We start from the raw sequence: 13,975 nt of genomic DNA on the forward strand, positions 1-13,975 counted from the left end.
AGGGGATGCGGAGGCGGACGGGACAGCGTCGACGGTGACGGCGAGGAAGTCAGAGAAGAGCCCGGCGGCACGGAGTATGAAGAAAGAAACACTGCAGCGTCGAGGAGGGCCGTCGCGGTCGTTAAATGCGCGTGTGTAGATTTAATATATATAGCTAGCTCGCATAAGACTGCAACTTGCTAGAGGCTGTTCGGTTGTTGCGGTCAAACTGCGCTTGGAGGGAAGAAGAAAAGGGAATAACACATGATTAGATAAGCAGATGTCGCCTGACGGTTTTTTTCATTTTATATTCTGTGTGTCGACGAAGATAAACTCGAGACAAACAAGCCAAAGAGAGGACGATAGGAAGGCGAAGGGCGGCGGAGGCGACGGTGAAGGCGACGAGGCATAGGCGGAGAGGGTCAGCAGGCGGTCTCGGTTGACCTGCGGCTGGCCGTTGCCATGAGTTCTGCGCGGGAGGAGGCATCGCTGGCGTCCCCCCCTATATCACGGCCTCTCTCAGGCCTCCCAGCGAGGCCTGGATCAGTCACATAACTGACTACAGAGTAACTAACCAGTAGTAGTACGGCGTAGAGATGGCCGTTTGCACGAACTCGAAGCCTTGGTCCTGATCCCGGTCTGATCCTGATTCCAGTTTTCGCGAGGTGAAGATTAAAGGGACAGCCTGTTCGCCTGAATCAAGGCCAGCAACCGACTCCGTACTCTGGATAAACGGTTATCGACCATATATATGAAGCTGGTGCTGTCTCCTGTCTGCTCTTGTCGCTTGTCTAGACTACTACATGCCAAGTGCTCCGGTCCCTGACAGGTACTCCGTACTATATATGTTAATATCAGCTATGGGATGACGACGACGAGGGGACCATGTCAGGATCTCTTCAGGTTTGGGCTGCCGATAAAGAGATGAAACATACGGACTGCAAGATGGACCAGAAGAGCCAGCAAAGCGACCTGTTGAACCGGACATCCGACTGGTTAATTAAATGGCAATCCCACATGCGATCGATCTACTTAGGCGAGAAGATTCGTCCTTATGTGGCGCAGGACCGGGACTAAGGGAAGCTTATGCTTGAGGCTGGAGGCTTGGGCAGCTCTAACTGCGCTTTAGGGGCTTTCTTTCTGGACTTCTTCGGGGCTTAAGGGGCTGATGGACTGGCCTGGCGAGCTTGTTCAATCCCACAGAAGAGTCTCTGCTGTACCCCAGATTTAGCACCCCAGACATACATATCTCTAAACGCTTCTCCCCTCCAACTCTAGAAGACCCTCTCTCTCTCTCTCTCTCATGGCACGGAGCAATGCCTGGTACGACTAGACTGGCGTGCCCCTGATGCGCCTCTTTCGGTCCTGGCTTTCTATCTGGAACGTCCGCCCCTGAACCTTGCGAACTTAGTTAAACCGCTCTGTTAGCCTGCAACGCTAAGCCTGTCGCATATTTAAAAGACTTTGCTTTCGCCCATTTTCTTCAGCTCTGGTCGGACAGTGAAGTGTGGATAGTGGTAGTGACAGCGAGATGGCGCTCAAGATCGTCCTCTGCGTCGCCCTGTGTGGCCTCGCAAGCTTTGCTTCTGCTGCTGGCAGGCCCATTCCCAGCAATCTCATGGCCCTCTACGATCATGCAAAGGTGCCGCTGATCCCCTCCCGGAAATTTAGTTAGTAATGCCACATGCTAACTGCCGTTAGAACAATCGATGTGAGAAGCCCCTGAGCAGCGACCGTTTCAAGGACGGCCATGGACAAAGTAAGCCATTATTTCCCCCCTCTTGAGGGTTGGTTATATTGAGGTATATGCTGGACTTCACTGACCGTGCCAGGTGGGTTCCTGTACTGTGGTGACTATGAAGGTGTGGTCTACCTGAAGGGCCCCAAGGGTCGTCTTGGAGACATAGATGTCGACTGCGATGGCGCCAACAGGTCAAAGGGAGAGTGCGCCAACGATCTGACCGGTCAGGGGCAGACCTCGTTCAAGGACGAGGTGCAAGGGTACGGGCTCGATGACCTCGACGCCAACTTGCATGGTTATGTCGTCTTTGGCAACGAGGGCAAGAGACCCTCTTACCTCCCTTCAGATTCAGGCATTGAGCCCCTCAGCGTTATAGCAGTCGTCTGCAACAACAGACTGGTATGTACCCGCTAGCTCTTCTTACCCAGATACAGCTAAACACATGATCTAACATCTGGATAGTTCTATGGCATTTGGGGAGACACCAATGGCAACACAGATACCGGCGAAGTGTCCATCTCTCTCGCCCGGGCCTGTTTCCCAGAAAACAACCTAACCGGCAACAACGGCCATGAAGACCACGATGTTCTTTTCGTTGCCTTCAAGGGCGAAGGGGCCAAGCCGGGTGCGAATGGCGCTGACTGGAAGGCGGACAACTTCAATAAATTCGAGGAATCTCTCGCTCATATTGGGGATGGGTTGGTTGCTAAGATTGGCCCCAAGGCCTCCGAGTCCACGGGCGTGGCGATGCCAACACCCAGCAGCCCGCATGGCGGACTGATTACTATCACCGTCGTGCTGGTCACTATCGTCGTTATCACGGGATGTTGACATTGACACTGATGTTGATCATGATGTTGATATGGATGTCGACGAATGGAGTTTCTGTGTATATAGGCCGGAGTATTAAGAGTATCACGGGTGGGTTTGGTTACACCGGAGTAGGGTAGATATTCAGCTTGAATGATAAAACGTGTCAATGCCTCCAATCTCTCTCATCTTGTCCACTCTCCTCTCATATGCTTTATCTATCACCGTCTAGGTGGCGTCTACTCTGATCTAAGTATCTTCTGCTCCCTGCCGTCTCTGCGTATCTGACTAAGTAGCTGCCAAGACAGCGCCTCCAACTGCGCAAAGATAGCTAAACAAATACATCAGACAAGCAACCCAGCAAGCTCCGAATTGAACACTTCCACCACACGCCACACCACTGTCAGATGCTAGTGGTAAGGAGGTGATACAATGCGGCTTGATGCAGCTTCCCTCCTGTGGGCGTCCCTTGTCCCCTCGGCGCTGGCAATCCTCGCAGACGAGGCCTACCATATCGACTACCACCATGCCCTCCTAGGCCAACCCGGCGCAGCCAACACCTTCTTCCACCGCTCGAGTCCCTCCTCCGTCGCATCGCTGCTCTACACACACTCAGATAAGAACATCCTAGGAGCTGTCAACCCAAAGGACGGATCGGTGGTGTGGAGGCAGAACGTCACAGAGTACTTCCCGCAGGCTGTAGGATCGTCTAACGAAGTGTTCCTGCGTGCGGCGGATAACGATGATGCGCTGGTGAGTGCGTTCGGTAGCGGTGTTTCGGCGTGGGATGCGATTGATGGACGGTTTCGGTGGATTCAGCGGATTACGGATGGGGTGGTCAAGGACCTCGAGTTGGTCCCGGATCGGCCTGAGGAGATCATGCATAGACATGACGTCCTGGTATTGTCGGGAGATAAGAAGGGTGTGTTGAGACGGCTGGATATTGACTATGGCAGTGTAGTGTGGGAATACAAGGATGAGAGGTAAGTTCTTTTTCATATATATTACCCGCTAGCATAGATGTGAGGCTGACTCTACTGTCTAGTGATGATGTACCATTCCAGGTATCAGTGGCATCCAAGTCCACTGGCTACTATGTGTCATTGCAGCATGCGTCTCGATCCGGATATAAAATTAAAGTCACCACCTTGGATCTAGCCAAGGGTAAGCAGACTGGGAGCCAATATACCCTGAACTCAGAGACGGAAGTGTCCGGGCCTGAATCGATTCTTCTTGTTGGCAGAAACGCCGCTGCACCCTTGATTGCTTGGACAGACAAGGCCAATACCGTTCTCAAGATTAACGTACTGGGGTCTAATACCATTGAATCCATCAAGGTAGAGCACGAAGGGGTTCGTCATATTAAAATCCACGTATCTCCCAGCTCAAGCGGCCCAACACATTTCCTAGTGGAATACCGCACTGACACGGCATCATGGGCTGATGTCTACCATATCAACATTAAAACCACAAGCATCACAAAAGCCTACAGTCTTCCAAAGATCCAGGGGCACTCGGTCATCACAGCTGGCACTAGCACGAACAACGAAAACCTCTACTTTACGCGGATCACTCCAACGGAGGTCATCATCTACTCATCTGTGTCTGACAAGGCCCAGGGAACCTGGAAGACCAGTGAGGTATTGCCAGAGAACTCTCAACATGCCGTTTCAGAGGTTGTTGCACTTGAATCCGGTGTTTCTGTCCGATTCGCCCAGGTCGAAGAGTCAGGAGATTGGTCCTTGGTTCTAAATGGAAAACTACAGTGGACTAGACCAGAGTCACTCACGGAGGCTATTGCTGCTGCATGGACTGATCTGAACGATGGCGTGACCCTTGCCCGCGAGCTCGAAGTAGAAGGCCACCAGAGTATACCCATGGCCTACGCCCACCGTTTGATCCGACATCTCAAGGCCATCCAGCAAGGTCTCCCTGACTGGCTGATGGAGATGCCTATGAGAGTCTTGACTAGCTTCATGCCAAGTGATATCAGCGACCTGATCCAATTCGGCCTAGGACAACAGATTATCCTAGCAACCAGAACTGGGCGAATTGCAGCCCTCGATTCAGGCCGTCAGGGGAAAGTTATGTGGAACATCAAGGCTGTCGAGAATGATCTTGATTGGGGCGTGAAAGCCATCACCACTCAGTTAGGGCTTGCAACTGTCCATGTTGACGACGGTAGCACGTTCCAGGTGAACATCACCACTGGTGAGGTTACCAGCCGGACACCGCCAACGCAGAAAGTTGCATCTATCGCATTTGTTCCAGACGGTGCTGCAGACTTCAAGGTTGGAGTTGAGGAACATGGCGTACCGACTGAATCTGCCTATGTCAATGGAATCGATGCCTTCCTCGTCACTCGAAGTGGTGACAAGCGGATACTAGGCTGGAATACCAGCAAATCAAAGGCTCCAATGTGGGAGTTCACTGTCCCTGAGGGGCAGAAGATTATCCACACCACTGCACGACCGGCTCACGACCCCGTTGCTTCGGTAGGCAAGGTCCTAGGCGACAGATCCGTTCTTTACAAGTATCTGAACCACAATCTGGCTCTCATTACGGCAACTGGCGAGTCTACCGTGGACTTCTACCTTCTTGATGGCGTATCCGGTCAGATCTTGCATACAGCAAGGTACACGGACGTTGATACCACTCAGCCCATCGCCTCAGTTATCTCCGAGAACTGGTTTGCGTATTCTTTCTGGGCAGACACAAGTGAACAATCCGCTGCAAAGGGATATCAGCTTATAGTATCTGAACTATATGAATCATCTACTCCCAATGACCGTGGTGTTCTCGGCGACGCAGCCAATTATTCCAGTATCACCAACATTACCCTGCCGCATGTCATATCACAAGCCTACATGATCCCCGAGGCCATTTCCAACATGGCAGTCACCCAAACTCGCCAGGGAATATCCATTAGGCAGCTCCTATGTACTCTCCCAGCGTCACGCAGCATCGTTGGAATCCCACGACCCTTCCTCGACCCCCGCCGCCCAGTGGGCCGTGATCCTACTGCCCAAGAAGCTGAAGAAGGTCTAATGAAATATAATCCGAACCTCGAATTTGATCCTAAATGGCATCTTACGCATTCCCGAGATGTGATGGGCATCCAGCACATCGAATCCAGCCCAACGTTACTTGAGAGTACGACGTTAATATTCTCATACGGATTTGATATCTTCGGAACCCGACTTGCCCCAAGCCAGCCATTCGATATCCTTGGTAAAGGGTTCTCGAAGGTCCAGCTTCTGCTTACTGTTGTTGCGTTGATGGCCGGTGTCAGCGCCCTTGCTCCCTTGGTAAGTTAATTCATATTCCCCTACATAAATATATATAATGTTCTAAACGAGGAATATTACAGGCCCGAAGTAAACAAGTGAACCTCCAGTGGAAATCATCCTAGGTTTTAAAAAGGCGTCTCTGGTTAGAGGAGGGATATTTGACCAAAATAATTGAACAGATTATTTAATGTTACGACAATATAGTTACTTGCGACGACTGAGAAAACAAATAAAGTACCATTCTTGCCAGCCATTTTACCACAAGACTCTTGCACGATCAAATTATTGCTCGAAGTCGACGAAGAATGCCACTTAAAAAAAATGGAAGGTATATGTAGAACGGGGAATGGGGGGAAAAAAAGAAAAAGAATAAGGTGCTTTCATATCTGTTTCAACTGAAATGACTGAGTGGCCATTGGCATCCTGTTTACAACCTGCGAGAACTCCCCGGATAAACGAAAAAGACAAGAGAAAAATAAGCATAAAGAGAGGTATGTATGATTCACGTAAAAGAAAAATAGGAAGGACGGTAGATATGACGGGCTGATGCTCCGTAGAAGCAAAGCTGGAGAGGTTAGAGGGGTGGATAGTAGATAAGATTGGACATAATAATATTACACGGAACAGAACGAACAGACATCACAACGTTGGGGTTAAAAGGGGTATCATATAGTAGGTATATCTCTTCCCCTCTCCTGCGTTGAGGACACCTACCATCTGTTCTCGTTGGCTAGTTGAGCAGCCTCGTCTGAAAAAGTGCTCCAGGGCAGAGGAACAGTGGTAGGCTCCTTGTCGTATCTTGTTCCTGTGAATTCGCACTTTGATCCCAGGGCAGGGAAGCTTCCGATGCCCTTGAACTGTATTGCTTTGGAGTCAAGGAAGTCTATGGTGCCGACATCCCTGCTCCCGTCATGTATCTCGGTGTCAGTTGTGTTCCGGCCTTTCCACTTGAAGTAAAGCCGCAGAGAATCCTCGTCCGCGGAGCTCTTGACCTTCTTCGCAGGTGGTTCGTCGCACTCTGCGTCCTCTTCCGAGTCGGAGTCTGTGAATTGAGCGGGTTAGCAGCCGAACTAGTTGAACAACGAACGGTAAGGGGGCATGGATAGTCATAGAAAGGGATAATCATGGTTTGATGGGATAATAAAACGCACCGGAACCGCCCTCGACCTTACTGTGAAAGGCGTTGAGTTCGTCTTGAGTCAAGGCAAGCAGCATGGTGCCCTCGACGATGCCCAGGTTGAACGACGCGACCATGCCGCAGGGGTCCAGGTCAGAGGCTGAAATCGACATGTCCATCGACTCGCACTGGTCCGGCCACTCGTCGCTGACGGCCGCACACTCCAGGGCAAACGAGCCCAGGAACTTCTGCAGCGGGTTCGCAGGCGGCCGTCCTCTCCCGCGCCCCGGCGTCCCCTTTGCACCATTGCTCTTCGCGTCGGCCTCCTTCTTTGGCCGTCCCCGGGCAGATGGGCTCGCGTCCGCCCCATCGCCGTCAGATGCGTCCTTGCGAGGCCGTCCTCTCTTCTTCGCCGACGCAGAGGCCCCGGAGGCGTCGGTCTTGGACTTTGACTGTGCTGCGATGCCGTTCTTGGGCGGCCGGCCTCTCTTCCTGGGCTGGCCGTTCGCATCCAGCACGACCGGCTTGGGTGTCACTGGGCCGCCATTCTTCGGCGGACGGCCTCGCTTTCTGGGCTGCCCGTCAGCAGCTGTCGAAGCTGCGGCCTTGGGCGTCGCTGCTGAGCCGCCGGCCTTGGGTGGTCGGCCGCGTCCTCGCGCGGGTGTAGTTGCTACGTCGTCTGCCATTGTATCGTTCTGCTGCTGGTGCTGGTGCGCGCACTGGGGTGAAGCTAGGCTAGTAAGTAGGTTGCAAGCTGGATCCAACGCGATCTGCCAGCGAGAAGGTGACCGGCTCGTAGGACAGACAGAGCACAGTAGTAGCAATGGCAGTGGTAGGAAGAGCAAGACGAAGGGAAAAAGAGGCTGCTCAGTCGCGAGGGCGCCCGCGTTGTTTCGTTATATAAAAAAAAAGGGAGGAATTAAAAAAAAAAAAAATAAATAAAATAAAGAAAAAAAAATCGCTTTTTTTCTTCCCTGCGACAAAAAGGCAAAAAATCCCCTGGCCAGGATCACAGCAGAGAATAATTAAAATAAATAAGACGAGACAGCAGAGGAACTAACTGGTCATCTTCGCTTTTGCCGCGTGATAAAAAAGGAATATTTTTTTTTTCGTATTTTATTTTATTTTATTTTTTTTTATTTCATTTTTTATTTATTTTTTTAATCTATTTAATCACATTGATTTTTGGTCATTTTCATCCCGACCAGCAGCAAAAGAAAACATCAGCGAGTGGAATTGCTTTTTGGCTCCCCCAGACCTGAATGAAGCCCCCTATTATTCGTCTTATCTAGTTGCTGGTCTATGAAGTGGACAGTGGACATAGGCTCTGGAAGTGGGTGTGAGGGCGGGGGAGATATGCCGACCGATTCGTGTATATAGATGTATATAGTAGTATAGAAGGTATATACAGACAATAGCCCAACGAAACGCTAGATGTAGGTACAAACGGGCATCCGTACCATGTTCCGGAAGAGCAAAGCAGCGGGGGTATTTCTCTTTCCGGGGGACAAATAAAGGGGGGGGGGGGAGTGGAATGGAGATCATTATTGTATTCATAGACGGATGGGGGGGATGCCCGTGTAGACAGCAACAAGGGAGAAGGCCAGCGGACGGCTCGGCTTCACGCATGAGCAGCAACGCTGGCGGTTGGGGGTTCGTTCTCGCTACGAGACAGAGCGGCCTTCTCTAGGTCTTTGGACAGCTCGACAGTGGTGGCATCAGAGGTCTCGCCGGACTCCTGTTTCTGCTCCGTAGGTTCGGGGTTTTGCTTCTCGTTCGGGCTGATGGGCAGCGGGAGGGTCTTCCGTCTGGTCTCCCCCTTGACGCTGCCGTAGACATCTATCTTGTCGTCGTGGATCACAACTGGGCCCTTGACGAAGTTGGCCTTTCTGGTTGCTACATCCTGTGCGGCCCCTTCGCTGTCCTCCGGCTTGTCAGCGTACTGGCCGACTCGCTCGATGGACCCGACGAGGGCTCTCGCTTCTTCGTCCAGGTTCGGCATATCGCCAAAGTCCCAGTCAAGCTTGCCTCCGTACCGCTTCGGGATATTCTCTTCATCCATAAACGAGGAGAGCGTCTTCTGCACCTCGGCGGCAGTGAGTATGAATATCTTGGACGTTGTGCCGGGGTCAAACCAGCGCTTTATCCAGCCCCAGACCGTGGGGAAGAAGACTGGAGCGCCAATAATCTAGTAGAAGTAGCAGTTAACAAACAGGGCATCTCGTATACCAACCGTCAGGTGAACAGACTTACAAATATTCTATCAAGGGTCTCGGGATAATGTGCAGTGGCCAAGGTGCTTGCATCCTGCATATGACCCTTCAAATTCCAAAACTGCTTCAGGCCAACGCCGGTTATATCAACAATATTCGTGGTATTAACTATAGGCACCTCTGGGTTTGGCCGGCTCAGGCGTGAGCTCAGCGGCAGCACGAACCGAACCATGTTCTCGTACAGCGCAAAGAGACGCAGCAGACGCGCCGGCACCTTCGACGAGGAGTGTGTCGCCGAGGTAGCAGTGGTGGCCGCAGACGAGGAGTAGGCCGTCATGTTCTTGCTATTTAGGTCCTTGATGGTGTAGACATAGATCGGTATGCCTCTGCGATCTCGTCGTCCGGTCCATTGCGGATACTGTTGACCCAAATGCCATACAAACATACATCAGTCTCTGCCGGTTTCCCAGAAGGAAAGACACCCGTAGTAGTGTTAACTGACCACTTTGCGAGCTTCTTCGTATGAGTCTACGTCGAAGTTCTCGTACAGCTTATTGATCTCGTTGTCCCTCCGCCAGTCCTCCGTCGCCTGGAACTGGCCCAGGGCGCCGTTAACATCGAACCTGCGAGCTCGGAGGAACCGTCTAGACAACTGTTAGCCATGTCCTCGTTCCATTCTGCTTGTAGATTGAACGTATGAAGTATGAACGTACAGCAAAGTCGAGTCGTCGTGGCTCGCCGCCTGGCCGTCCTTGGCCGGCGTATATATCTTGCGCTCTACGCACTGCTGCTTAAAGGCCTCGAGAGCCTCCACCTGCTTCTCGGACAGATGGTTCAGATGGCCGGACAAGGGATCGGACGCGCCAGCGCTCGCCGTCGACTGGTTGGTCTCCTGCTTGTCGAGCTGCGGCGTCTGCTTGGCCGTGTTTGTCGTGTCTTCGAGGGACATTGCTGGTGTAGTTGTTAACTAGTTATAGCTCTTGGGTGATATAGGTAGGGCGGGTTCGACAGCGGCTCGCGGTACAAGCCAGACAGAGTAAACAGACTGCACAGGCAGACAGGGCCGGTCGGGTCAGGGATTCGCGATGCCGGTCATTTAAGTATGCGAAGAGGAGAGAGAGAGAGAGAGAGAGAAGTAGAAGAAGAAGAATCTCGGAGCCGCAAGTCTGCTGGTACCGACGGCTCTTTTTTCGTCCGGAAGCCACGGCTTCAGTGCCTTATGTAACTTAACCTCTAGGGTTGAGGCTGGGATCCACGGTTGGGTTGATCAGGCTGGTCAGGTAGCTGGCGAGCGGGTAGCCGGTGGGCAGAGGATGGCTCCGTCGAGAGCTATACGACGGGACAGGCAGAGTCATCGCCAGGGACGGCTGGCCTGCAGTGTCCCGGGGTTGGATGCTGGCCCTGGGATCAGGGGCTCCCTAGCTATCACAACGCCGACGCCACAAAGCCCGGCCAGGCTGGACGGGAGCTTCCTGGTAGACTTGGGAGAGCTATGGAACTATGTGATAGAACTATGGAGAGCGTGCATACGGGGGAGTTCGGAGAAGTATTATATATTCTGACTTCATTCTCGCTATGCAGTTAGATATAGTTTTTGATACCCCTTTTCCAAATACCGGGAGCGACTCTGCAATAGATATATATATATGTATATATGAATAAAAAAGACAATAACTGATTTAATCCTCAGTGATGTCACCGTATTCCCACATTCCTCTTCTCTCCTGCTTTGCTTCGTCCTCCAGCTTGCGAAGGTTGGCCAGCGTATCGCTGCATGCACGCTCCCACGGCTTCAGCTTGCGAGGGACCATCGCCAGACCCTCACGCACCACCTCGGCGTTGATGCTCTGCTCCAGGTTCTGAGAGGCAGAGGCATCCAACAGAGTGACGTATAGGACACCATCGGCGGTGTGGTCGACGTTGGCTACCAGCTCCCGGTCGACCGTCTGGCTGGCCAGGAAGTGTATGGCGTCCTTGAGGTACTCCGGGGAGGTAGGGAACTGCAGGAAAGACATAGCAGCATCAACAGCCTGTGGCTTCAGCTTCTGCTGGGAGAACTGGGGAGCAAGCGGCCGTAGTCTTGACCATGGGACCCTCTCCGAGTTGCCGTAGTCAATATACACGACATCGGACGCCTTAGCTTCTCGGTCGTTGCGTCGGACCTTAGCGCGGTACCACTCGTTATCCTCCGAGAATCGAGCGGCAACCAGCTCTCCAGCCTTGGGTGGGCCATCAAGGGGCTTGTCGTTGGCCTTGTTAATGTGGAACGCTCGGAAAGAGTCCATCAGCTCTGTGAGACCGGTGGTGCCGGCTCCGATCTGCTGTAGTTTCAACTTGCCATCCTCATCAACGTGTGTGAGCATCACGTCACGGTAATCTCTTCCTCGTGCGGGTGCCTCTGTGCTAGTTCCAGCGGCACCACCAGCGGGTGCTGGAGCGCCTTCATCATCCTCTGCATCCTGGCTGGGATCCCAGTCGCGCCAGAGACCCTTTCTGGCCTCCTTGGCCTTCTTCTCGGCTGCAAATAGTTCCATTCCATGGCCAGACTGCTCAGCGGAGTAGGCGTGGACTGTTGCAAGACCTTCCTCCACTAGCAATTTGGCAAAGTTCTCCCTGTTGACGTAGAGGGTTCCGATAAAGCCACCAACCTTGTCAATAGTCTCAACATCAATCTCGACGTCTCTCTGCATGCATCTACGGTTAGCAAAGTCGTGGGCCTCCTGCCCGAAGGGCTCGGACTTCTCATTAGCGTTCCTTGCAGACTTCGGCGCCCGGATTCCAGAAAGGACAAAGGTGAGTTTAGCATTGTCTCGGGGTATCAGGACAGTGAAACGCGATCCAGACTTGACAAAGTCTACCACGCCAGAGACCTTCTTTTGTCTCTGAAGGACAGAGCATTCCATCTTGGCCTTCTGGACGCTCTCTGAGTAATCCTGGAACTGCTTGACCTTGGGAGGCTTGGGAGACCACATGCCTTTCTCCTCCTTCTGTGCCTTCTCTTCGGCGAGCAGGAGAGCATCATAGTCGGGGGATCGGTCATCGTCGTCCCTACGGTGACGGATGACGGACGCATAACCGGCCTCTACGAGACTGACGGCCACATTGGCATTGCCTACCAAAACAGTACCAACCTCTCGTTCCTCAAATCCTTCAGAAGCAGGCTTCTTCCCGTTGATGGTGACTTTGACGTGCTTGCCAATCAGCTTCTTCCGGAGAAACTCTTTGGCATCTGCTCCAAATGGCGCCTGCTTGGGGTCTGATGGCTTTGGCTGTCTAATACTGCTCAGACTTATCTTCTTCTCAACCCCGGCCTTGTTTCTCAGGAATATAGTATCCGCATTCAGTATCCTGCTAACCACTAGATCAGTATCTGCAGCCGCAGTCGCAGCTTTGGGAGCAACGTGGCTAGTAAATAGCCCCTTGCGAGCATCCTTAGCGGACTTCTCTGCCTGTCTAAGGATAGCCATATCAGCTCCCAGCAGCGTAGAATGATGGTCCGCACATCTTGCGAGGCCAGCCTCCAGAAGGAACTTGGCAATATTTCCAACAGGGTGTAGAACGGTACCCACGAGCTGGTTCTGGGGTGTCAGTCCGAGTAATGTGACCTTGACCTTTCTCTGCAAAAGTCTCATTTCAACAAACATCTGCGCCTGGTCACCATATGGCTCGCCCGGTTGCTCTGATCCATCAGACGGGTTCACCCGCTTGGTAGCTGGAGCACGAATGCCAGCTGCAACCACCAGTGTCTGCACATGCTTCTTGGGAGAGATGAGGAGCCGAATCAGGAACCTGTCACCGCTCAGGATCTTTTCCACCACGGAATCAATTGGCGTCCCCTTCAAGCTCTCAAGCAGCTCCTGTGGATCTTTCACCTCATATGCCATGTCAATCTTGTCGTCTCCCGCCCAGACACCCTTGGACTCCGACTTGGCACGAGACTCGAGCTCCCTCAGGCTGTTCAGCAACACCGCTGCATCCTCGCTCTCGTCTCTTCTGCCAGCATCTTCTCGAACCTTGGCCCAGCCTTCGGAGACACAGAGCTCTGGTAACTCCTTGCCATTGGCACCGGGAACCTTCACGATTCCGTACTCCCTTTTGGCGCCCGTGGGGATGGCATACAGAACCTGGAACTGTACTACCTTGCCTACGAGGAGCTCACGCAAGAATTCCCGAGATTGGAACGCAAACGGCTAGTGGGAAACAATATTGGATCAGCAGCCACTCTTGAAATAGATTATGTATAAGGAAGAGGCGTAGTTCTGTAGCTTGTCTAGGTGTGTTGTTGTATATTGAAATTCAACAGCTTGCTGGTAAATTAACAGCAAAACGAAGAGCTCACCTCGTCCCCTTCTCGCTTCAGCCTCGGAGCAGAGACATAAGCCAGGCTCAAGATGCGTTCCTGGGCTGGATTCGAGACGTGGGTGAGCACCACTGTGTCCCCTGACAAGACGCTCTTGACTCGGGCTTCCAAAAGAGGCATTGTGGCGTGTGCGGGGGGAGAAAATAGCTGGCGAGCAGTGGCTTGTTTTTTTTCTTTTTATTCAGATAGGATAACAATAGGTCTAGGAAAAAGGAGCAAGGCAGAGGCTCGCTGAGTCGAGGCAGAGCTTCTAGGGGGAGTGAAGCCGGGGGGAGTTGTTGTGTAGTCGTCGGTGTAAAATGACCACGTTTGGTGATTTGTGTGTTTTGGCCTTTTTTGTCTGGCCGCACCTAAGTTAACTTGCAGGGATGAGAGGGAAATCCGGGGTCAAGCCACATCGCTGCAACGACCGCCAGCAGCGACGTCAACATCGTCGTCAACAGCTTCATCCCATGATATACGCAG

At 52.5% G+C, this 13,975-nt stretch overlaps 5 protein-coding genes across 5 annotated transcripts; 2 read left to right on the forward strand and 3 right to left on the reverse strand.

The window, feature by feature from the left end:
* Window positions 1-1,510: 1,510 nt before the first annotated feature.
* Window positions 1,511-2,551, forward strand: ARB_00766 (chitosanase, putative; the record flags this gene model as incomplete). The annotated part of the gene is made up of 3 exons (XM_003012838.1): window positions 1,511-1,649; window positions 1,812-2,119; window positions 2,183-2,551. 3 exons carry the CDS (start codon window positions 1,511-1,513, stop codon window positions 2,549-2,551), a joined length of 816 nt encoding a protein of 271 aa, XP_003012884.1.
* A 411-nt stretch (window positions 2,552-2,962) lies between these two features.
* ARB_00767 (uncharacterized protein) lies at window positions 2,963-5,847 on the forward strand (the record flags this gene model as incomplete). Its single annotated transcript, XM_003012839.1, has 2 exons — window positions 2,963-3,513; window positions 3,576-5,847. The coding sequence occupies 2 exons, from the start codon at window positions 2,963-2,965 to the stop codon at window positions 5,845-5,847; spliced, it is 2,823 nt and encodes a 940-aa protein (XP_003012885.1).
* Window positions 5,848-6,530: 683 nt separating this feature from the next.
* ARB_00768 (uncharacterized protein) lies at window positions 6,531-7,623 on the reverse strand (the record flags this gene model as incomplete). Its single annotated transcript, XM_003012840.1, has 2 exons — window positions 6,531-6,862; window positions 6,993-7,623. The coding sequence occupies 2 exons, from the start codon at window positions 7,621-7,623 to the stop codon at window positions 6,531-6,533; spliced, it is 963 nt and encodes a 320-aa protein (XP_003012886.1).
* Window positions 7,624-8,558: 935 nt separating this feature from the next.
* On the reverse strand, window positions 8,559-10,099 carry ARB_00769 (uncharacterized protein; the record flags this gene model as incomplete). The annotated part of the gene is made up of 4 exons (XM_003012841.1): window positions 8,559-9,125; window positions 9,191-9,568; window positions 9,653-9,794; window positions 9,864-10,099. 4 exons carry the CDS (start codon window positions 10,097-10,099, stop codon window positions 8,559-8,561), a joined length of 1,323 nt encoding a protein of 440 aa, XP_003012887.1.
* Window positions 10,100-10,829: 730 nt separating this feature from the next.
* ARB_00770 (uncharacterized protein) lies at window positions 10,830-13,630 on the reverse strand (the record flags this gene model as incomplete). Its single annotated transcript, XM_003012842.1, has 2 exons — window positions 10,830-13,340; window positions 13,490-13,630. 2 exons carry the CDS (start codon window positions 13,628-13,630, stop codon window positions 10,830-10,832), a joined length of 2,652 nt encoding a protein of 883 aa, XP_003012888.1.
* Window positions 13,631-13,975: the final 345 nt, after the last annotated feature.

This window comes from Trichophyton benhamiae (genome assembly GCF_000151125.1).
Source record: "Trichophyton benhamiae CBS 112371 chromosome Unknown contix00201_1.exp, whole genome shotgun sequence".
NCBI lineage: Eukaryota > Fungi > Ascomycota > Eurotiomycetes > Onygenales > Arthrodermataceae > Trichophyton > Trichophyton benhamiae.